The following is a 24,004-nucleotide window of genomic DNA, read 5'->3' as shown; positions in this document are numbered from 1 at the left end:
TCTCATATTAACACGAACTTAATTCAGTCTCCAATAAAGTGGTAACAAGAGCAGTCGGCCACTGAATATCAACAATCCTATTGCTAAAGCAAACAAATATATTTCAGAAGCAAGAAAGAAGTCAAAAGCATATATCTGAATTCACAGCTATGTACAGGCAGACTTGTATTAGTTTATCCAATATTCACTTTGTTAAGTCCTAATTCTTACAGAACTCCTCTGTACACAAACAATACACCTCCACAATTAGCACCTTTGTTTGCCATCTCAGAGGTACCAAGAATAAAAATGAGTCATGAAGAGTGAACTAGTTTAGAGGTGGTCCTCTAGAATGCATAAGGTGATTTGGCAGAGTACAAAGTGCATATAAGGTAAGTCTTTTCCCACCACTGCTCCTATAGCACCTTACAGAGCAATAAATCCAATGTAAAGAAATACTGTACAACTTCATTGAACCCTTTATAGCTTCTGTCATACAATATACAACTTTATGGCTTTGTCACACAAGACACTCAGGAAAGTTAGGACAAGTCAACTAAAGATGTGAAGTTAAAATGCATTAAACAACTGCACAGATATTCTCATTCCTGCAGGGGATTAAATTGAAGCAAAACATAGCCGATTCTCTTCTGAATGAGAGCATCCATACAAGGCTTTAATGCATTTTAACTCCAAACCTTTGGTTAACTCCTCAATTTTTTTTCAGTGTAGACAGGCCTTAAAAGTACTATAGCTAATTGTTGAAAGGAATCTAGGTTACGGTACTCGACTAGCCAATGCCCTGATTTATTGGCCAAATTTGATTTAAAAAATTCAGTTATAACTGAAAGATATACATGACAACACTTATTCACAATATCAAACTCTACCGTAAGAAAAATAATTAGCATCTTACATTATTTCACAGTATCTGCTACTAACAAACATTACTAATCCTTTGCCACTATGTTACAAAAACAATCCATAATTCAATAGGTGTGCAGATATCTCCTATACCAGAGGTTCTCAACCTTTCTCTTTTTGAGGCCCCCCAAAACATGCGATTAAAAACTCCATGGCCCACCTGTGCCGCAATAACTGGTTTTCTGCATATAAAAGCCAGGGCCAGCATTAGGGGGTAGCAAGCAGGGCAACCGCCTGGGGCCCCATGCCACAGGGCCCCCATGTAGCTACATGGTTCAGGCTTCACCTTCAGCCCCGGGTGGCGGGGCTCAGGGACCTGGGCTTTAGCCCCACGTGGTGAGGCTTTGGCTTTCTGCCCTAGGCCCCAGCAAGCCTAATGATGGCTCTGCTTGGAGGTGCCACTGAAACCTGCTTGAGGCTCCCTATGGGGCCCCGGACCTCGTATAGAACAGTAGTTCTCAGCCAAACATCTAAGATTAAAAGCAATGGGACAATTTAATACTATAGTTTCACTTTTAAACTAAGCTTTTTGCAGGAATTTAACTTTGCTGCCAGGTGACCTAAAAGGTCTGAACTCTTGCGATTTCTGCTTCCACTATTAAAGAATTAAATAAAAATTTGCTATTGCTCTGTATTTATAAGGCACACTGTCACCATTTCCTAAAAAAATATTTTCTTTTTTTAAAGGTAAATACTGAATTTGCCCTGTAGCTTTAAATGGACCAAAATGTTAAGATCAATTAAAAACTGTTCTGGTGGTGGTCATGGTTTTTTGGGGTTAGAAAAAGCAAAATATTGAAATTTTTCTCAGTAAATTCTGGGATTGTTGAAATAATTATTCTGAATGAAGTACTGAATGTGCCATAAACTAAATAAACCAAATGCGCCAGAACTAGATAAATTCATGGAGGATAGGTCCTTCAATGGCTATTAGCCAGGATGGGCAGGGATGGTGTCCTTAGCTGCTGTTTGCCAGAAGCTGGAATGGGCGACAGGGGATGGACCACTTGATGATTACCTGTTCTGTTCATTCCCTCTGGGGCACCTGGCATTGGCCGCTGTCGGAAGACAGGATACTGGGCTAGATAGATCTTTGGTCTGACCTAGTATGGCTGTTTTTATGTTCATAAACTATTTGAAGTGTTCCACTGATAGGTTAAACATAGATAGAAATATTTCTTAATGTAGCCAGAAGGTACTTAAGAAATCTCATAATTTTATCCAGTTTAAACTCAAATCCAATGCTAATTTCACATTCTAATATGGTTCAAGGAGACAAATCAACTACTTTCCTTTTTAAATTTATTTTATTGATATAAAAGAGTTGCTGTGATCAGAACACTGGTCTGACATTCAAACTGCTTGTTACCGGGAAGCTATGTAGTTTAACATATATATATATATATATATATATATATATATATATATATATATATATATATCTATATATATCTATAAAAAGTTTAGCGCAACTAAATCTTTGATGAGTTGCAAAATTCACTTTATTTTATTCAATTAATTTTATTCTAAACAAACAAAAGCTTTCCAAGCATCAGTTTAGAATTTTGCAATTCAATTCAAGACTCAGATTTTTTTTAAAGGTGCAAAAAACGTATTGTATAGAATTAACAGGGTGAAGTATGCAATTTTATTCCTGATCCTTGCCTTAGAGGAGAAAAAAACAAAAGATAATTTAGAAAAAACTAAAATATAAAAAATAGATGGAGCTCTCAGTCTCATTCTCAAAAAGTGTATTGAATACAGCTCCAAGGAAAATACACATGTTCCATACAACTTGTTGTTATAATGCTAAATTATTATGATTTTGATGGAAATGAATTACCGTACATACTTGATCCTAAACTGGTTCGTTTATAAGCCAACCCTCCCCGCCCCCTCCAAGATGGATAAGTAAAAATGGAAATTTTTTATAACCCATTCATAAGACGACCCTATAATTCAGGGGTCAGAAAACTTTGGCCTCTGGGCCGTCAGGATAAGCCACTGGTGGGCCGAGATGGTTTGTTTACCTCGAGCATCTGCAGGCACGGAGGTAAACAAAGTGTCCCAGTGCGCCAGCTGCTTACCCTGACGGACCAGGACAGCAACTGGTGGGGAAATTTTTTTTGTGGGGGAGAAGCTGGGGGTCAGGGGAGTAATCCCTGTGACCACCCCCCACATGACCGCATCCCTATCCCGGGACCCCCATGCTCTCCCCATCCTATCTCTTCTCACCTTATGTGGGGAGGGCCAGGGGAGGATGTCTCTGATCTGGCTGGAGCTGCTCCAGCAGGCTGGGCAACACGGCCACAGCCTGCTCCAGTGGGCCAGATTGGGTGGCGCAGCCGCAGCACGCTCTAGAGGGCCGGGCGGCGTGGCCACAGCCTGCTCTGGGGGACGGGACCGAGCAGCATGGCTGCAGCCTGCCAGTCCCGGAGCTGCAGCTGGGGGGATAGCAGCATGGCCTGAAGCAGAGAAACTCTGGCCCCGCCTCTTCCCTTCTAGCTGTGCTGCCTCTCCTTGCTTCCTCTGTTGTGGGGAGGGGCTGTGTCCCACCTCTCCCTCTCTATACCCGTTCATAAGCCGACCCCCTTCCCTGGTGCTTCCCTTTTTTACTAAAAAAATTTGGCTTATGAATGAGTATATACAGTACAAAGAATAGAGTGCATGCACATAAACGGGGCAGCTTTCAAGCCATCTGATGTGACAAGTATCTTCTTGATTCTTGTGGCTTAAATTTCCCAAGAATTACTGCAACCACATACATCACATACACAAGCAAAGCAAAACCTGGTTGAAAGTTACAAACATCTGATAAAGGAAATTAAGCATTCAGGAAGAAAGAAAGTTTGGACTATAACAGGGTCTGGGTGGGGAATTAACATGAGAGAATGAGTCAGCATTCAACTTAGACAGAAACTCTAAATTGGCCAACCTTAGTAAATTAATCCCCTCAAGCTACTGGACTGGGAATCATACTTCATTTGAGCATTTTGGTGGCTGGCAAAGAAACATATAGCTGTTACGGCTGCGCACAACTGAGCAAACAAATTAGCGAACTCAAAAACGTCTTGAGTACACCACTTTGTTCAAGCTTTGATGTGATAACCTACTTCTGTTAAACAGAAATTATTATTATGTTTTTCACTTGCAAGTGGAAGTGCAATAAAATTAGCTTTCTGGAGGCTCTTTAGTCACTATGTATAACTACATTCCTCTAACATCTTAAAGGGATGCCATAAATCGCATTACTGTCTGAATATTTTAAACTACTGTTCTTAAAAGCAAAATCTAAGACAGTGAAAAATGATCAGAACACCCCGCCCCCATTTTTAGTTTTCTACTTTGTGAATTTCACAGTGCCGTGTAGATGTAAATTCACCATGTCTGGTCAGATAACCAGTTTTCCCTTTTTTGCATTGGCCTCTCTATGAGGAGGGGAGAAAATACATTTGTTTGGTAGGGACAAGTATAATATCTAAAGCTGCCGTTATACTTACGTGTAGAAACTGACTATTTAAAACAGATATTTAGTTGAAATCAAGTACTTAACTAAATATTACTAATATTCATTAGTTTCTCATTTTTTACCCTGGTTAAAAAGTGTGAAGTGCTGCACTGTGCCAAGTTCTCAAAACAGGCTAATATTAAATAAACTTGAGTAGTTAAAATCTATTTAAACTATATCTAAAATTAAAATGAACTAAAGTCTTAACATTAGCTAATTTAGTTAATATAAATTTTAGAAATCTATACTGCTAAACTACAACAGGCCTTTGTAGAAATTCAACATACAAAAAGTCAAACTTTCTGCACTTTTCTTTTCCAATTTGGCAGTTGTAGAACAAAAGGAACAAGGGAATGTAATTATGGACACAACTATGAAGCAAACTTTTCCGCTGAAAACAAGAATCATGCCAGGAGTTACAGAGGAATAGGTTGCAGAATGTGGAAATAATCAGTCATGCAAAGAAGCAGAAAATACCTGTACCGAGCCACCATGTCTGTCAGCTGCAAGGTGAGCTCTCAAGTGATGGGGGTTGGCCTGCTGGGAGTCCCAAGCTGCCCTGTGGTCTGCCGACTGCCAATTATATAATGCATTAAGCATGCATGGAAGAGGAGGAAAAAAAAACCCAAAACATATTAAACATCTCATGCTTGTATTACAATGTGAAATAAAAATCCTACAGGAATACAACACAAAAACAGAATGTAACCACCTATGTATATATGCACATGAATGTAGATAGATACATGTTTAAACTTTGCTATTTACTATAGCTAAAAGTTGTAGAGTGGCTAAAAATGAACAAAAATGTATACACTCAAACATGAACTACCAGACAGATTAAGAATCTGGAAATAGAAGAAAGCAAAACAATAAACACAAATTAAAAAACAAACAAACTGTTTTTATTATTTTAAGTAACTTCAAAATGGTTATAAAGTCATTTGGGGTATGCAAAATTTCTCTCAAACACAGCAATATAATTAAAAGTATCATGGATACTCCAGAAGAAAACAAGAACTCATGATTACATATGCTTAAAATACAATCTGTTCCAATTGCACATCATGCATGTTATATTAACTGAAAATATACATTCAGCAAATGCAACACAAAATGCAGTGCACAATTACTATATTGTATATTCCTACCCTTGCATCAACAAAGGCCTGAAATTTTCTGAGAAACAAACTAAAGTATAAAATCACAATACTGATCAAAGTTATCAGCATACTGTAATTCTCCACTAGTTTGGCACTAGTATATCCTTTAAAATAACTGATTTTTGTACAGAAACCATAAACCTTTTAGGGCGAAGCTTTTGAAACCAGCCACCTAAATTATGTATGCAAATCTCATTTGTATGTATAAAGTGGGTAACTACATGCTTATACACTTTTTTTTAAATACCAGAATAAACCAAATGTGCATATGCACACACACGCACGCACACACAGGGTGGGTGAAGTATATCAAAGTAAAATATGATTTATAAATTTTGTTCAGATACTATTTCAACCTTTACATAAAACCGTTATTGATCTGTAAGAAAGTACTTAAAATACATTTTTCTCATGACAACATTCTGGTAATATTACCTCAGAATTGTACATGCTATGACCACCAGGTAACAGTGAATTCAAATCTTAAGCAGTCCATCTGTTCTTACAGCCTATGATTGTGCATTAAGTATTTTCTCTAAGAAAATCCTAAGAATACTTGAAACAGAAAATCTAGAATTTTCACAAATTTTACTGCCTTTTGAATTTACTAAGGTGGCAGTGAATTATAAATATGATGGGACAAAAATACAATCTTAGGAAAATGAACCCTTTAACACTAGTGGGTGAGTCACTGTACTGGGTGCAAAGTAAGAGACTATAAGATTAAACAGAAAAACTAAGGAAGAAAATACAAGCAATGCTCCTTAGGATGCAGTTGATCAAAAAAGACAAAAGGCTCCCATTTATTTATAATTACAACTTAAAAACACGACAGCCCTTTACGACCTTTATTTAAGGCTTACAAACCAAAAACATTCATGCATTAATAAAGGCTACCTTCAGCAAACAGAGAAAAATGGACAGCAGAAACTGGAGTCAATCTGAAATTGTGTAACACAAGCAATAGCAAAGCTGTTTTGACATAAAGAACAAACTTTATAGAAATGATGACATAAAATAATGCTGGTAAAATCTTAGGTGAGCAGCATACCTGATTTTTGGATTGTTGCATCTTATCTCTGTGCTGATGTGCTTCTCTGTTAGATGACAGTGCGGGGTCTGAATGAATTGAGCCCACTGGAGTAGGCTACAAACATAATATATTATGTAGCAAATTGTTAAAAAATATTTAAGTTTTCTACATACCAACAATTATTGAATTGTAATCCAAAACGTTTCTGAACCTGCCATGGAAATGTACAGAGATCTGGCCATACAAAACCAACAGCAAGTCATGAAGCAGACCCTCACTAATTCTCAAACTTGGTAATTCCCTCACGAAAACCAGTAACATGCTCTCCCTTCTCAAAAATTTAGGAGCAACTTGCTGTAATGATGCCCAATGATGAAGACTTCACTAGACTATGCTGTAATGCGTTCACTAGTACGCTTAGGACATGACAAGTTACTGTAAAATGGTCCAAATAAAAGCAGAAAGTACATTTTGTGATGAGTTCCTTGAATTTTTGTTTTCTTAAATTTTAATTTGAAAAGTTTGCCACTACTCCAGCTAGAAGTGTTGGTCCCACTACAGTTAAAGTTGCATGAAGTATCCATTCTAACCTATTTTGTATCAGTAAAAACAACGAGAAGTCCTTGTGGCACCTTAGAGACTAACAAATTTATTTGGGCATAAGCTTTTGTGGGATATAACCCACTTCATCAGAAGCATGGAATGGAAATACAGTAAGCAGGTATAAATATATAGCACATGAAAAGATGGGAGCTGCCTTGCCAACCAGGGGGTCAGTGCTAATGAGGCCAATTCAATTAGGGTGGATATGATCCATTCCCAACAGTTGATAAGAAGGGGTGAATATCAATAGAAGTAAAATTACTTTTTGTAATAGACTATCATTGTACATGTACATTGGCCAAACTAGACAGTCTCTATGCAAAGAATAAATGGACACAAATCAGACATCAAAAATTGTAACATTCAAAACCAGTAGAAGAGCACTTCAATCTCCCTGGTCACTCAATAACAGACTTAAAAGTCGCCATTCTTCAACAAAAAAACTTCAAAAACAGACTACAAGAACGTGCAGACTTGCAGAACTGGAATTAATTTGCAAACTTGACACCATCAAATTAGGCCTGAATAAAGACTGGGAGTGGCTGGGTCATTACAAAAAATAATTTTCCCTCTGTTGATATTCACCCCTTCTTGTCAACTGCTGGGAATGGGCCACATCCACTTTGATTGAATTGGACTTGTTAGCACGGACCCCCCGACTTGGTAAGGCAACTCCCATCTTTTCACGTGCTGTATATTTATACCTGCCTACTGTATTTTCCACTCCATGCACCTGATGAAGTGTGTTATATCCCACAAAAGCTTATGCCCAAATAAATGTGTTAGTCTGTAAGGTGCCACAAGGACTCCTTGTTGTTTTAACCTATTCCAGTTACTGATAGCTTCCTGTAAGATTTCAGGCTGAAATCTTCTATGACTAATCTCTGCCATCTTTGAAAGTATGAAGTATGAAGAAAAATAAGATTAAGTCACTTTTGAATGTGAACACAGTGTAAATGAAAGATATTACCATTTTACAAATTTTCTTATACTCTTTTTTATTTATTTTTAAAACAGACAATCAAAATGGCAGGGGCTTGAAAGATACAATTTTGTCTGGGAAGAATGCTTACTGAAAAGCAGTGCATTTCATTGTTCTAGAGGAAATCTGAGTTCACCATCTTATTCGCTTTTTAAAAATTATTTACCAACTATTCACAATGGAATTTTTTCACTTAGTTTGTAAGATGTGTAACTAAGGAATGATTCACTGAGGCTATGTGCAAGACCAGCTTAGCTAAGTAGTGAAAGCTTTATAAAGTTGCTGAGGACAGAAGGTACGTAGGGACTGAGGAAAGCTTCTGAAAACATTTTAAGATGCACAGCAGGGAGCTTCACTTTGATCATGCCCAAGGAAGGTGTTCCTTCCTATACACCATCTAAGCATGTGTGGGAGAAGGCATTCTGGTGATGTATAAATAGTTCCAGATTGTGGAATTTAAACACACTTCAAATTTGTAGAAGCTAACAGAATTTCCAAATCCTAAACAGGGAAGCTCCTACCTTTTTACTTTAAGTAAAGAAAATCTATTGAAAGAGTATATTTGTACAATGTTAAACAAGCATGGTTAAGTAATCAAAGACAGAATGTGCCAAATAAAAGATTTCAGATGCCCTCAAACTTGGACTGTCCCCTTCTGAGTGCTACAGAATATTAACTTTTGTTAAAAGCTACATTTGTTGCTATAACTTTATGTGCTGCATACTGTAGTACTATGTATATGCCATAATCCTATAAAATCGTGTATATAAAAAGCACACAGTTGTTTCATAGGGAACTGACACATACTTTCCTACACTTAAGAATCAATTATGCACATGATCAAGGTTAGCTTTGAAGTCACTGTTTCATCCCTGTATACATTATTGCATGTAAGCAAGGATGAAGAGAATATATATCCTGCTGTCTCTCATGTTAGATGGTTGGCTCTTCTAAGCAGAGAACACATTTAGTTGTGTTTTTATACTGCTTAGCACAACAGGAACCTTATCCGTGACAGGGCCCCTAGGCACTACTGCAATACAAAATAATTGTTATGTACAAAAAACCCAAAACAAAACAATGTTAACTGAATGTTATTTGGGTTGCAAAGCCAAGCCCTCAAAAATTAGAAAAAGCCAGATTAACAATTAATCTAATAATAATAATAGTAATAATAATGTAGAGTATGACAATCTTAGTAAAATGTGATAGTGAGAATAAGTTATCAAAATATGTAAGTAGATAAGAATATGTATATACAGGAGTATGACATTAAATTTAGTGTAAGTAAAAAGAGAAGAAAGTGTTACAAGATTATTGTAGAAAAAAATTCTATAACCCAAATACAGAATTTTGTAAAATGAAAGCTTAGAACTTGTAGAATATTGGAGCATGACTTAGACTATATTTTCCGTGAGTCTTTGACTGACTTTCTGTCTGGCTTTTCTCAAAAAAGTTTGGGGCTTTTTGGCCAAAAAATGAATTTTTTTAATTTTTCAGTGAAAAGTCAGAATTTTTTACAGATACTATCCCCCACCATTTTCTGATCAACTGAGACCCTAACTTTGGGGTCTAATCCTTTAGTCACACGCAAACTTTTCTACTGTTCCTGACAGTAGTAAAAAAATGTTTTAAAAAGGACATTTTTATTGAGTATTTTAATGAAGTACTTAGAATCTCCTTCAAGATACCCGTCTCAGGAAAAGCTTGAAAGCAGCAGCTCATGTGCCTGTCAGGCTGGAGAGGGAAGATGTGCACTTTGATGTCACAAAGGGAACGAGGCCTTTAGTATAGTTTCCGCTATAAACCTCAGATGCTGAGAAGTGATTTCTCAGTTGCTTAAAACTTTGGAAAAAATTCCCCAAAATGAAACAACCACACACTCCCAATGACAACTCTGTCCTTGCAAAGTTTCAAATGACAAACTGTTACTCTGCTAAAAAAATGATTAGAATTCCTACAACCTCCTATTATAAAACAGAGGAAGGAATTTTATTTGATGTTTAAAAAAACACCACCACACCTTTGGGAAGAGACCCGGTACAAAAAAAATCTCAGACCAAAATGTGATATTTCATAAATTTCACAATACGTAAAAACAGGGGATTACAATGGAAACTATTCTGCAGCTTTCACAAAAGTAGCTTGACTCATAATCTTAGTAAATTTTATAATATACAAGAAAAATCATACAAATATTAAGACTAACTACTATAGTTAAAAAACTGGTTAGACAAAAATACAGCATCTTTGCTCAACTGAACTCACCAGCTGTTTCCCAATCCAGTCATATTCATAATCAAACATATAGCCCTTCCGATCAAATAAGTCTGTAAAGAGTTTTCTTAAGTAGTCATAGTCTGGTTTTTCAAAAAAATCTAGCCTTCTTACATAACGCAGATATGTAGCCATTTCCTCTATACAAATGAGAAATATTCATAATTGCCATTTCTGTTTTATTAATGGTTAAACAATTACATTAATCATTGATACTTAAAAACAAACCAAATAAATCTTTAGCTTTCTATATAAAATTCAGATTGATTTTATGTCATGTTAATTTACTTATCAGTTTAGTTTTCATGTTCCACAATAGTTAATGCATTTTTCCCTTTGAAACAATTATGCACCAATTAACTTTATGTTCATGAGTATCCCATTGAATTTAATGGAACTGCCATATGTGTAGATGTTTGCAGGATGGGAGCCAAATAGACCAAAAAAATATCAACTTTTAAAAATCATGCTAAAATCTATCGTTACTAGACCCGAGAGGTTAATATACCAGAAAACTTTTTTTCCTCCCCCGCCCCCTTATTTTGTGTTTTTGAGAGAAGTTTCTGTTTAGTCAATTTCATGGGTGCTTCTGTGTAGCAAGTCAGTTTCATATACCTGAGTCTTTTACAGAGAAACCAGGGAAATAAAATATCTTTTTGTATAGGAAAATGCAACTATAATACCACAAAAATTGTTAGCGGGGACTCAGAGGCAGGAGTAATGCCCAAAATAATGAGTTACAAGTAGTTTAAAGTAAGTCAACTTCAAAGTGATGGTCCATCTACCAATAAGAAAAGTGTTACAATGAGTATTTTTTTTTAAATATTATCTGCTTTCTTATAGATGAAAGGGAGACCAAAATTTTATGCTTCATGACAAACTGATCACTACCTGGAACTGGAAATAAACTTCCTCCTCTCTTCTCTCCTCCCCATAAAATGTCAATATATTGAACAATTAGTGGTTTTGGGCCTCTCTCCTAATCCCCTTCAATAACAGCCAGTGACAAAACTCTGCGATGTTTCATTGTATTTTAAATTACATTCATTACCACATTATATTATATGTATTTGAAAGGCATTTTTCTTAGTAACGTATACAGTCACTGCAGCGTGATTTTAAACATAGATTCTTCTTCAGTAACGCAGTCATTACCTGGAAAGTTTTCACACAATACTTCGATAGGTGTTGCTCGTTTTGTGTCTCCAATTTTCTGATAACGTTCTTTTAATGTATCAGCCTATGATGTGAAAGATATAAATTTATAACTTCAGAAAGTATTTTAGGAGACAACTTTACTAAGGAAACACCATAGAGAAGACGACTTTTTTTTAAAAAAGGAGAGATGCGGATATTAAAAGCACTACCTTTAAACCTTGCCACGGAAGGCTCCCTCTGAGAAAATACATAAACATATGTCCTAAAGCTTCCAAATCATCTCTTCTACTTTGTTCTGAAACATACAATAAAAAGGTTATTAGACTATTACATCTGCTTAATGCATACTTTAATTTTTCACATGATTTAGAAAAAGTTTTAATATATTTAGAAGTTTAACAATGTAAAATTTTATATTAAAGTAGTACACATTTTTGCCTATTGTGGATCCTATTAAGAGCAGAGTTAAACAGAAAATGCCAATGCAGAATACTGCTATGTTCATTTTACTAATACAAGTCATTTTTTTTATAAAAGGAAACTGATCTGATATTTAAAATTATACTTTCATTAAACATGTCCACATTTTTCAACTATGTTAAATTAGAACAATTTAAGTCTGTCATTGAACAAATTTCCTTCTTAAAATGATGAAAATTAATGTGATACGTGGAAAAAGTAATATTTGTTCCCCATCTATCCACTTAATGGAGTTTTGTAGGAAGCCGAAGGTTTTATTGGGGATGAAAGAAGTCTTACATGGAAAACTGACTTTTCAGTCGAAAAGCACCATTGAGGAAGCAAGCAGCTGTAGCTTATTCCCCTATCTAGTTGACCTTAGAGAAGAACTGTGAATGGAATTACTTTGCAGTAATACAATTTTTGTTTACATTAATGAAGTGCTAGTCTGTGTATTAGAATTCCAGAATTCAAGCCACAGTATTCCATTAAGTTTACAAGAGAATAAAATAAGAAAACCAACAACAGTAAATTCCAAAAGAGAACTCAAGTGATTCAAATTTGCAAAATTCACAAGTGCCCTTCGGTTTCTGAAAATCTGACTATTTTGAAGTGAAAACACATTTCTTATTGACAAAGTATTATTCACATTTTAAAATTACAGATATCAATATATTTAAGAGTCTTCAATATAGGTAATTCAATGATCTTCAGATTATTCAATTATACAATATGATACCCCAAGATCTTATAACCAATAGAAAAATTACTGCTGCAAGTCAGCAATATTAGCCTTCTACTATTGGAGATGGAGGCATACAATTATATAGGATTTTTTTTTTAATTGAGGTGATTCATTGGATTGAAAGAAGTTCCATATATACACAAGTAACTCCTCAGTCTCAACAGTATAATGTTGTTTGGTCACTCAGTTTTAAAGCAATAATAGATTACTACTATTACTTATCTTTATGAAGAGAGTATAGATATGGCTGAACAAACTTATCTAGTCTACTCCTTATAGTAGATCAGGAAGTTCATAGCACAAAATTTGCCTTTACAGACCAAATCTTAAACACAGTTAGGGAATTGTGAATTTACTTTGCATTGTGATGTCCTTACATTTTACAGTTGCTTCCCTTCCCAACAGAACCGGTTTTTAAAAATGCTTATTCCTTTAAAAGGACTTGACCTTAAAAAGAAACAGCATTTTGACAAATAGGTAGCATATTTTACAACTGAATTTGACAAAACTGCTTAACTTGGAGTTCTCTTTCAAAGAGCAGTTGATGCTTTGTTTCTAAATAGTATGTGTTTCACAATTCAGATTTGCTGTATTTTTCCCCTCATTTGTCATGAAGAACAGCTGCAAGAAGATAATGTACTTTTCTGAGTTGGTGTACTTTTTCCTGACAGGTTTTCCTAAGTTCCTATGATGAAATAAATTTCCATGAACATGAACATGATTAAGTCCACAGATGGGAAAGCAACAATTTAAATAAACTCTTCTGTTTCCCTGCAAATGCACTTGGTAATAAAGAAGCAAAGAAATGAGAGGTGTCAGACCATAGTATGACGACAACTGTTTCCAAATAGAATATTTATTAAAGTTGTCTAAGCAATGCCAGTAGTTATTTAAGGATCCTATTAATGGTTGTTTTTATGACTCATGTATTTTAAATAAAGAAAAAAGTTTGCAGCGATTAATGCTTCTTTTCCCATCTTTTCTTAGGTTATAGAAAATGTGAAAAACATTGCTACAAAAAATTTTTAATCTGAAGTAATTTGTGTAGAACATAGGGCAGTTTTTTGTTTAAAATTTAACTAGAAAAAGCCGCACTCTAAGAGTGACCACTCATTTTAGTGGACCTTTTATAGACAAAAGCTAAATGGCCATAACTCGTAGAAGAGAATATGCTGTTCATATGGTATTCAACAGCTAAGCCCATTTAATGTGTTCTAAATAATAGTTTGTCTGAAAAAGGTAGATTTGAAGTACTTGTCAATATAAGAGGAGATTAAAATGTTCACAATGAGAAGCAGACAAAATTAAAAATATCACCACATTTAGTAGCATAGATAAAGTTTAACAATTGTCCTGTTTAAAAGAAAACAGCAAGGAGAAGCTCTATTAGCAGTTCAGATAAATTTGTAATTGTGCAAGATGAACAAAGCCTTAGACAATGGAAAGGCGCAAGAAGCATTCTCTTCCAGAGCTGTTCAGTGGGCATGGAAAGAACACACACTGCATCATGCATTAGGATAATGCAGATTGCTCCACCAGGTGTGCCAGCCTTACTCTGCAGGCTTGTGCAGTAAGAGGACGTGAACTTGTCTCCTAACTGTGGTGCTTAATTTGCACCAGGGCTGAGCCCCAGCAGCTCTAGACTTGACAGTTCATAGCCCTGGCACGTCTGGGCTTGCTGCATCAGTTATGCAAGTAAAGTTGCTTGAGCCCCAGCACCCCTTTCATTACAAATTAAACACTAGAGCAGTGGTCGGCAACCTTTCAGAAGTGGTGTGCCGGGTCTTCATTTATTCACTCTAATTTAAGGTTTCACGTGCCAGTCATACATTTTAACATTTTTAGAAGGTCTCTTTCTATAAGTCTATAATACATACAACAGTAGTTTAGTTATATAAGTAAATAAGGTTTTTAAAATGTTTAAAAAGCTTAATTTAAAATGTGGAGTCCCCCTGACTGGTGGCCAGGACCCGGGCAGTGTGAGTGCCACTGAAAATCAGCTCATGTGCCGCCTTCGGCACACGTGCCATAGGTTGCCTACCCCTGCACTAGAGAAAGGGTGAGTTAGCCCTGCTTGCAAGGATCAGCTCCTGGTTCAGGGCACATGAGAGGGCAGAAATTTAAAAGCTCCTATAAGGAAGATCACATCCTAGTCCTAAATCAGTAGTTCATTATCAAGAAAACTTGACTGAACTTACATTCAAAACACATTTTCTTCAGTTGATCCATCATGCATTCAATTTCAAATTAACTTTTATTGTACTGCATGACTATAAAACATTACACTACTAAGACCTAAAGGTTGAAAATTAATTGCATGCGTCAGAAATTTCAGAGATGATGAAATCTGGACATTCATGTGTAATATACTAAAATCACATTGGACAATATAACATTCTTTAGAGAATAAAGTAATTTTGCTTTCAGATATAAGTTGGTTTTCTCATAAAAACCAGTCAGCTCAGGGAACTGCAGCTTCTGGAAGCAAGGCCTCCTCTATACACAGAAATAAAAGTTAGAAAAAGCTTCTGAAAACATTTTAAGATGCACAGCAGGGATCCCCACTTAGATCATGTCGAAGCTTAAATATTTTGGTAACTTATTCTCACTATCACATTTTACTAAGATTGTCGTATTCTACACTATTATTATTATCATTATTAGATTAATTGTTAATCTGGCTTTTTCTAAAGGGGGGGGGAGAGAATAGCTCAGTGGTTTGAGCATTGGCCTGCTAAACCCAGTGTTGTGAGTTCAATCCTTGAGGGGGCCATTTAGGGATATGGGGCAAAAATCTGTCTGGGGATTGGTCCTGCTTTGAGCAGAGAGAGGGGTGGACTAGATGACCTCCTGAGGTCCCTTCCAACCCTGATATTCTATGATGATAAATCTGCAGTACTTCTCCAGAAAGAATCTTCCCAAGATGCAACTGTAAGAATCAAAAATTACTAAACACTATGTGAGTCAGCCAGAAGGATGTGATGGCCACCAGAAACATTTTTCAGAAATAATAAAAAAAAAAAAGCAACTTTCTAGCAAAGGCTCAAAAGGGGGGTTGTTATGCCCTTAATTAACAGACAAAGACAAACATTGACATTCATTTTCTTCACACTGCAGTCACAAGAGAGGTACCAATTTTAGAAAATATTCCCCAAACTATAACATACTGTAGAGGTAGATTAATTTTACTTTGAAGAAAGAAGTTTTTATTCAAGAGAGGGGGAAAAAACAAATTAAGAGATTTAAATTCAAGATTCAGGCTATAAAGTTCATATTTTGTCACACACAAGTAAATTCTGGAGTTTGTCTTAGAAAGTCCAAGGAGATATTGATATATTCTCCATGAATGCTATCTATCTCTACTAGGGCTGTCCATTAACTGGAGTTAACTCATGCGTTTAACTAAAAAAAAAAATAATCGCGATTTATTGCCGTTTTAATCACACTGTTAAACAATAGAATACCATTAATCTATTAAATATTTTCAATGTTTTTCTACCTTTTCATACATATTGTATTCTGTGTTGTAATTGAAATCAAATTGCATATTTTTTTATTACAAAATGTTTGCACTATAAAAATGATAGATAAATGAAATAGTACTTTTCAATTCACCTCATACAAATACTGTAGTTCAATCTCTTTGCTGTGAAAGGGAAGGTTACTCGCCTTGTGCAGTAACTGAGGGTACGTCTACACTACGGGATTATTCCGATTTTACATAAACCGGTTTAGCAAAACAGATTGTATAAAATTGAGTGCGCGCGGCCACACTAAACACATTAAATCGGTGGTGTGCGTCCACGGTCCGAGGCTAGCGTCGACTTCTGGAGCGTTGCACTGTGGGTAGCTATTCCGTAGCTATCCCATAGTTCCCGCAGCCTCCCCCGCCCCTTGGAATTTCCGGGTTGAGATCCCAGTGCCTGATGGGGCAAAAATCATTGTCGCGGGTGGTTCTGGGTACAGCCTCACCCCTCCCTCCCTGAAAGCAGCAGACAACCGTTTCGCACCTTTTTTGCTTTGTGAACTGTGCAGATGCCATAACACAGCAAGCATGTACCCTGCTCAGCTCAATACTGCAATCGTGCATGTTTTAAACAGCTCGCGCACTCTCGTGCAGTCTATGGTGAACCAGGACCTTCAAACCGAGGCGAGGAGGCGGCGGATACGGCAGCGCGGTGATGACAGTGATGAGGACATAGACACAGAATTCTCTCAAACCGCGGGCCCCTGTGCTTTGGAGATCCTGATGGTAATGGGGCAGATTCTATCCATTGAACGCCGATTTTGGGCCCGGGAAACAAGCACTGACTGGTGGGACCGCATTGTGTTGCAGGTGTGGGACGATTCCCAGTGGCTGCGAAACTTTCGCATGTGTAAGGGCACTTTCATGGAACTTTGTGACTTGCTTGCCCCTGCCCTGAAACGCCATAATACCAAGATGAGAGCAGCCCTCACAGTAGAGAAGCGAGTGGCGATAGCCCTGTGGAAGCTTGCAACGCCAGACAGCTACCGGTCAGTCGGGAATCAATTTGGAGTTGGAAAATCTACTGTGGGGGCTGCTGTGATGCAAGTAGCCAAAGCAATCACTAAGCTGCTGCTATGAAAGGTTGTGACTCTGGGAAACGTGCAGGCCATAGTGGATGGCTTTGCTGCACTGGGATTCCCTAACTGTGGGGGGGGCGATAGATGGAACCCATATCCCTATCTTGGCACCGGAGCGCCAGGGCACCCAGTACGTAAACCGGAAGGGGTACTTTTCAATGGTGCTGCAAGCACTGGTGGATCACAAGGGACGTTTCACCAACATCCACGTGGGATGGCCAGGAAGGTTTCATGACGCTTGCGTATTCAGAAGCACTACTCTGTTTAAACGGCTGCAGCAAGGGAATTACTTCCCAGACCAGAAAATAACAGTTGGGGATGTTGAAATGCCTGTCGTTATCCTGGGTGACCCAGCCTACCCCTTGATGCCATGGCTCATGAAGCCATACACAGGCAGCCTGGACAGTGGTCAGGATCTGTTCAATTACAGGCTGAGCAAGTGCAGAATGGTGGTGGAATGTGCATTTGGCCGTTTAAAGGCGCACTGGCGCACATTACTGACTCGCTCAGACCTCAGCCAAACCAATGTCCCCTATGTTATTGCTGCTTGCTGTATTCTCCACAATCTCTGTGAGAATAAGGGGGAGACCTTTATGGCGGGGTGGGAGGCTGAGGCAAATCACCTGACCGCTGATTACGCGCAGCCAGACACCAGGGAGATTAGAAGAGCACACCAGGAAGTGGTGCGCATCAGAGAAGCTTTGAAAACGAGCTTCATCAATGGCCAGGGTACAGTGTGACTGCTGTGTTTGTTGATGAACACCCACCCCCCTTGATTGACTCATTCCCTGTAAGCAACTCACCCTCCCCCTTCGAGTACAGCTTACTTATGCAAATAAAGTCACTATAGTATAAAAATCATGAATTCTTTATTAATTCATTATAAAAAGAGGGAGAGAAGTAAGAGTGTGGTTTGGGAGGAGGATAGGAGGGATGGAGAAGGCCAGTAAAAAAATTTCACAGTAATGACAGCCTTCTGGTTGGGCTGTCCACGGGGGTGGAGTGGGCGGGTACACGGAGCCTCCCCCCATGCGTTCTTACACGTCTGGGTGAGGAGGATGTGGAACATGGTGAGGGTTGAGGGTGGTTATACAGGGGCTGCAGCGGCACTCTGTGATCCTGCTGCCATTCCTGAAGCTCCACCAGACGCCGGAGCATGTCAGTTTGATCACGCAGCAGCCCCAGAGTTGCATCCCGCCACCGCTGATATTCCTGCCGCCACCGCTGATTTTCCTGCCGGTCTTCCTGCTGCCACCTCTCATCTCGGGTGTCCCTCCTGTCCTCACGTTCACTGGCATCTTTCCTGTAATTTGATACCACGTCCTTCCACTAATTCAGATGAGCTCTTTCCTTGCGTGTAACTTCCATAATATCCGAGAACATTTCATCTCGCGTCTTCTTTTTCCTCCACCTTATCTGTGCTAGCCTTTGGGATGGAGGAGGGATGCTTGAAAAATTTGCAGCTGCATGAGGGAGAGAAATATTTAAAAAGATACATTTTACAGAACAATGGTTATACTCTTTCACAGTGAACAGCACTATTCACCTTACATAGCACATGTCATTTCCCTACAAGGTCGCATTTTTCATCTCAATACTGAGTGCCTGCAGCTCTGGAGTTACAGATCTCACAGACACAGGTCCGGGCATCAGAATTCAGCTTGCATGCGGCCATGGTAAGCCACTGTCTTTTGGCTTCTGCAGTGATTTACCCCTCCCCCCAACGCATGGCTAATACCACGCTAGCTCCCTGCTAATCAACACCCTTCCCACCCACCCCCACCCACTGCGTGGCTGGTAGCTTGAGGAAGATCCCCGCTGACCAAACACAAAAAAGATCATCGGCATTTCACTCCTCCCCTCCCCCCGCTTAGCTACGTGCAGGAAAGGATTTTTTTTTAAGCTGCTGCAGTCCACGAACCCAGTAGGAAAATGGCCATCCCCCTTACTTAAATTCCTGATTTTTAACCAGGTTACCCTGAACGATATCACTTTGCTGAGGATAACACAGCGAGATAAAGAACGGATGCTTCTTGAATGCCAGCAATCACTGGGACCATACACAGCTATGCTTTGCCATGCAATGATACCTGATTACTTGCTACATGCATGGCGTGGTAAAGTGTCCTACCATGGTGGGCGGAACAAGGCTGCCTTGCCCAGAAACCTTCTGCAAAGGCTTCTGGAGTACCTCCAGGAGCGCTTCATCGAGATGTCCCTGGAGGATTTCCACTCAATCCCCAGACATGTTAACAAACTTTTCTAAGTAACTATACTGTCTGCGAATGCATCCCAAGTCCTCAGGGCAAATCAATCATTAAAAAACGCTTGCTTAAAAAACAATGTTTGCTATTTGCAAAGGTACACTCACCAGAGGTCCCTTCCATGGCGTCATTGTCTCGGGTAGTGGCTTGGGAGGGTAATTCCGTCAGGGTGAGAAAAAGCTCCTGGCTGCTGGAGCTCACGGAGTGCTGTGTGCTCTCTGCTAGGTCGTCCTCCTCTTCTTCATCTTCATCTTCCCCGTCCCCATAATCCTCAGCCATGGCAGAGATTACTACCCCTACCTCGGAATCCACGGTCAGGTGTGGGGTACTTGTGGCGCAGCCCCCTAAAATTGCATGCAGCTCAGCATAGAAGCGGCATTTTTTCGACCTGCCCCGGACCTTCCGTTTGCTTCTTTGGTTTTCTGGTAGGCTTGTCTGAGCTCCTTAACTTTCACTCTGCACTGCACTGAGTCCCTGCTGTGGCCTTTATCCGTCATAGGCTTAGAAATTCTTTCAAATACTTTTTCATTTCGTCTTTTGGAACGCAGTTCTGTTAGCACTGAATCCTCTCCCTATATAGCGATCAGATCCAGTACCTCCCGTGCAGTCCATGCTGGGGCTCTTTTTCGATTCTCAGGAGACTGCATTGTTACCTGTGCAGATGAGCTGTGTGTGGTCACCTGTGCTGATGAGCTCTCCACGCTGGGGAAGCAGGAAATGAATTTCAAAAGTTCGCGGGGCTTTTCCTGTCTACCTGGCCAGTGCATCAGAGTTCAGAATGCTGTCCAGAGCGGTCACAGTGGTGCACTGTGGGATACCGCCCGGAGGCCAATACCGTCGATTTGCGGCCACACTAACCCTATTCCGATATGTTAATCCCGATATTAGCGCTACTCCTCTCGTCGGGGAGTACAGAAACAGATTTAAAGAGCCATTAAAATCGATATAAGGTGCCTCCTAGTGTGGACGGGTGTGGCGTTAAATCGGTTTTACACTCCTTAAACCGGTTTAAACGTGTAGTGTAGACCAGGCTTTTGATTCTTCGAGATGTGTGTCTCTGTGAGTACTCCACTATAGGTGGAGTGCGTCCTGGCACAGTTGATTAGAGATTTTTGCTAGCAGTGTCTCGTCGGGGCACGCATGTGGAATAACTGTCTCGCAGTGCTGCTGGTGGCTCTTCTGGCCCGCACACACCCCGACCCCTTCAGTTCTTTTTCTCTCGTGGAACATTTAGTTCTTACTCCGAAGTGGAGGGGAGGAGGGTGAGTAGTGGAGCACCCACAGGGACACACATCTTGAAGAACCTCAGTTACTGCACAAGGTGAGTAACCTTCCCTTCTTCTTCGAGTGCTGTCCCTGTGGGTGCTCTACTTCAGGTGAATGGAGAGCAGTGCCTTCATGAAAATGGAAGGGACTTCGGAGCTGAGCCTGTAGCTTCGGCTAGGACCATGAAGCCTACCCTTGTGTCTACACTCATGATGAGCATAACGGCATACTGGTTAGTGAATGTGTGTTCAGATGTCCATGTAGCTGCTCTGCATATGTCTAGAATAGGTATGTTGTGCAGGAATGCTATGGAAGCCGCTACGGCTCTTTTCTAGTGTGTTCAGATGCCAATTGGGGCTTCTCTGTTATATAGGGAGTTTTATATCCATTTAGATAGTCTTAGCGTGGATTTAGCCACACTCTTTGATCTTTCTGTCATTGATATCAATAGTCTGTAAGATTTATTGAAGGTCTTTGTTCTGTCCAGATAAAAGGCCAGGGCGCGACAGACATCTAATGTATGTAACAACGCCTCTTGGGAGTTGTTGTGTGGTTTCAGATGGAATGTAGGTAAGTGAATTGGTAGAATGAGGATGATATTTTGAGCATGAATTTAGGATGTGTCCTAAGAGTCACTTTGTCCTTGTAGAATAGTGTGTATAGGGGGTGAGCCATGAGTGCCCCTATCTCACTCACTCTTTGTGCCGATGTGATGGCTGTCAAGAATACCACTTTCATAGATAAGTGAAGTAAAGAACACGATGCTAAGGATTCAAATGGTTTTCTGATTAGGCATTTGAATACCATGTTTAAATACCATACTGGTGTGGGTTCATGGATATCCGGGTACATGTTCTGTAGCCCCATTACGAACCTCTTAGTAGTGGGATGGGCGAATACTGATATCCCATCCATCTGTTGGTGGAAGGCTGCAAGGTGAACTTTAATCGAGTTTGTAGCCAATCCTGAGTTTAAGATAGTAGGTAATCCGGGATGATAGGAAGTGATGCCTGTTGTGCAGATATTTGCTTCATTTGGCACCACAGGGAAAATCTTTTCCATTTTTGGAGGTAAGTAGAGCGTGTTTTGTTTCCCACTATTAATCAGTACTTATTTTATTTGGTCAGAACAGGTTAATTCCTCAGGGCAGAGCCATGCCTTCAGGTGGAGTTTCCCTGGATCTGGATGGAGGGTTAGACTGTTGTCCTGTGACAAGAGATTGTGTAGATGGGAGAGAGTGAATGGCTTGCATATTGCCTTGCGAGTCAAGAGAATCAAGTCTGTCTGGGCCATGTTGGTATTATAAGGATGAACTTGGCCCTGTCGGTTCATGTTTTGTGTATGACTCTGAAGATCAGAGGAATCGGTGTGAAGGCATATAGGAGAGGGGCATTCCATTCGATAAAGAATGCGTCTCCCAGTGATTGTGCTTCCTGCCCTGCACATGAGCAAAACTTTGGGCATTTCTTGTTTGTTCATTTCGCAAACAGGTCTATCACTGGAGTTCCTCATCTGTGGAAAATATGATGTGTTATTTCGTCGTTGAGTTTCCATTTGTATTCTTGTGAGAACTGTCTGCTTAGTGTGTCCGCCGTGATATTCAGGCGGCCCAGTAGGTATGATGCTGTGATAGTGATATTGCGCTTTATGCACCAGTTCCATAGTTTTAGAGATTCCGCACATAAGGAGCGGGATCGTGCTCCACCTTGGTAGTTGATATAGTACATGCGATGTTGTCTGTTAGGATCTGTATCATTCTGTTTCTTATGAGAGGAAGGAAGTGGCAGCATGCATTGCGTACCACGTGTAGTTCTAGTAGGTTTATGTGAAAATGTGTTTCCACAGGGGACCATTTGCCCTGAGTGGTATGTTGGTTCAGGTGAGCCCCACATCCAATCAGGGAGGCATCTGTTGTGATCTGAACAGATCCTGTTGGATCTGGTACACCAGAGCAAATGTTCATTGGGTTTGTCCACCAGCATAGTGATCGTATCAACTTTATGGTGGGTGTCATTCTCTCGTTTAGACTGTGTCTTTGTGGGATATATACTCACTCAGCCATCTCTGAAGGCATCACATGTGTAGCCTGGCGTGTTTTACAATGAATGTGGTAGCATCCATATGTCCCAATAGTGGTAGGCATGTTCGTACATCTACCCATGGACTGTGAGAGACCACTGATATCAGGGAGGTCATTGTTGTTAACATGGGCCTTGGTAGTGATGCTCTGGCCATGAGAGAGTCCAGGTGAGCTCCAATGAACTGTAGTTCCTGTACTGGAGTGAGGGTGGATTTCTTTTCATTGATTTGCAGTCCCAAGGAATGAAAGAGAGAAATGGTTATTTGAATGCTTCATTCTGTTTCTGTCTTTGTGGTGCCTTTGAGTTGGCAGTCATCTAAGTAAGGGGATATCAGTATCCCTCATCTCCGTAAGTAAGTTGCTACTACTGCAAGTGTTTTAGTGAATACTTTTGGTGCCGTCGAGAGGACGAATGGTAGCAATATGTACTGGAAATGTTTTTGTCCTACTGTGAACTTAGGAAGCATCTGTGAACTGGATGGATTGTAATGTGAAAGTATGCGTCTTGTAGGCTGAGGGTTGCGAACCAGTCCCCTTCCTCCAGCATAGGGATGATTGAACTCACGGTGACCGTTTTGAATTTGTTGAGTATTCTTAGACGAAGGATGGGACGCATCTCCACCTGATGTTGCGCACCCACAGGGACAGCACTCAAAGAAGCGCAACTTACAAACACAGATTTTATTTTGTTACATAACTGCACTAAAAAAAAAAAAGTGTAAAACTTTACAGCCTACAAGTCCACTCAGTCCTACTTCTTGCTCAGCTAATCGCTCAGACAGACAAGTTTGTTGGCATTTACAGGAGATAATGCTGCCATCTTCTTATTTACAATGTCAACAGAAAGTGAGAACAGGCATTTGCATGGCACTTTTGTAGCCAGCATTGCAAGGTATTTATATGCCAGATATGCTAAAGAGTCATATGTCCCTTCATGCTTTGGCCACAATTCCAGAGA

General features: G+C 39.5%; 1 protein-coding gene across 7 annotated transcripts in view; it reads right to left on the bottom strand.

The window, feature by feature from the left end:
• The window catches only part of CSNK1G3 (casein kinase 1 gamma 3), a 153,962-nt gene that overhangs the window by 38,489 nt on the left and 91,469 nt on the right, over positions 1-24,004 (bottom strand). For 5 of the 7 annotated variants that reach the window (XM_045020930.1, XM_045020933.1, XM_045020935.1 and 2 more), the window contains 5 exons: positions 11,837-11,922; positions 11,625-11,709; positions 10,461-10,609; positions 6,626-6,721; positions 4,889-4,984 (listed from right to left, as the gene is read on the bottom strand). In XM_045020930.1, the coding sequence (XP_044876865.1) occupies positions 4,889-4,984; positions 6,626-6,721; positions 10,461-10,609; positions 11,625-11,709; positions 11,837-11,922 (512 nt within the window). The remainder of the gene's footprint in view (positions 1-4,888; positions 4,985-6,625; positions 6,722-10,460; positions 10,610-11,624; positions 11,710-11,836; positions 11,923-24,004) is intronic. The other 2 variants (XM_045020932.1, XM_045020934.1) reach the window with 1 other exon arrangement.

The sequence above is a fragment of the Mauremys mutica genome, chromosome 6, assembly GCF_020497125.1.
Source record: "Mauremys mutica isolate MM-2020 ecotype Southern chromosome 6, ASM2049712v1, whole genome shotgun sequence".
Lineage (NCBI taxonomy): Eukaryota > Metazoa > Chordata > Testudines > Geoemydidae > Mauremys > Mauremys mutica.
This window is presented reverse-complemented; position numbering and strand designations above follow the sequence as displayed.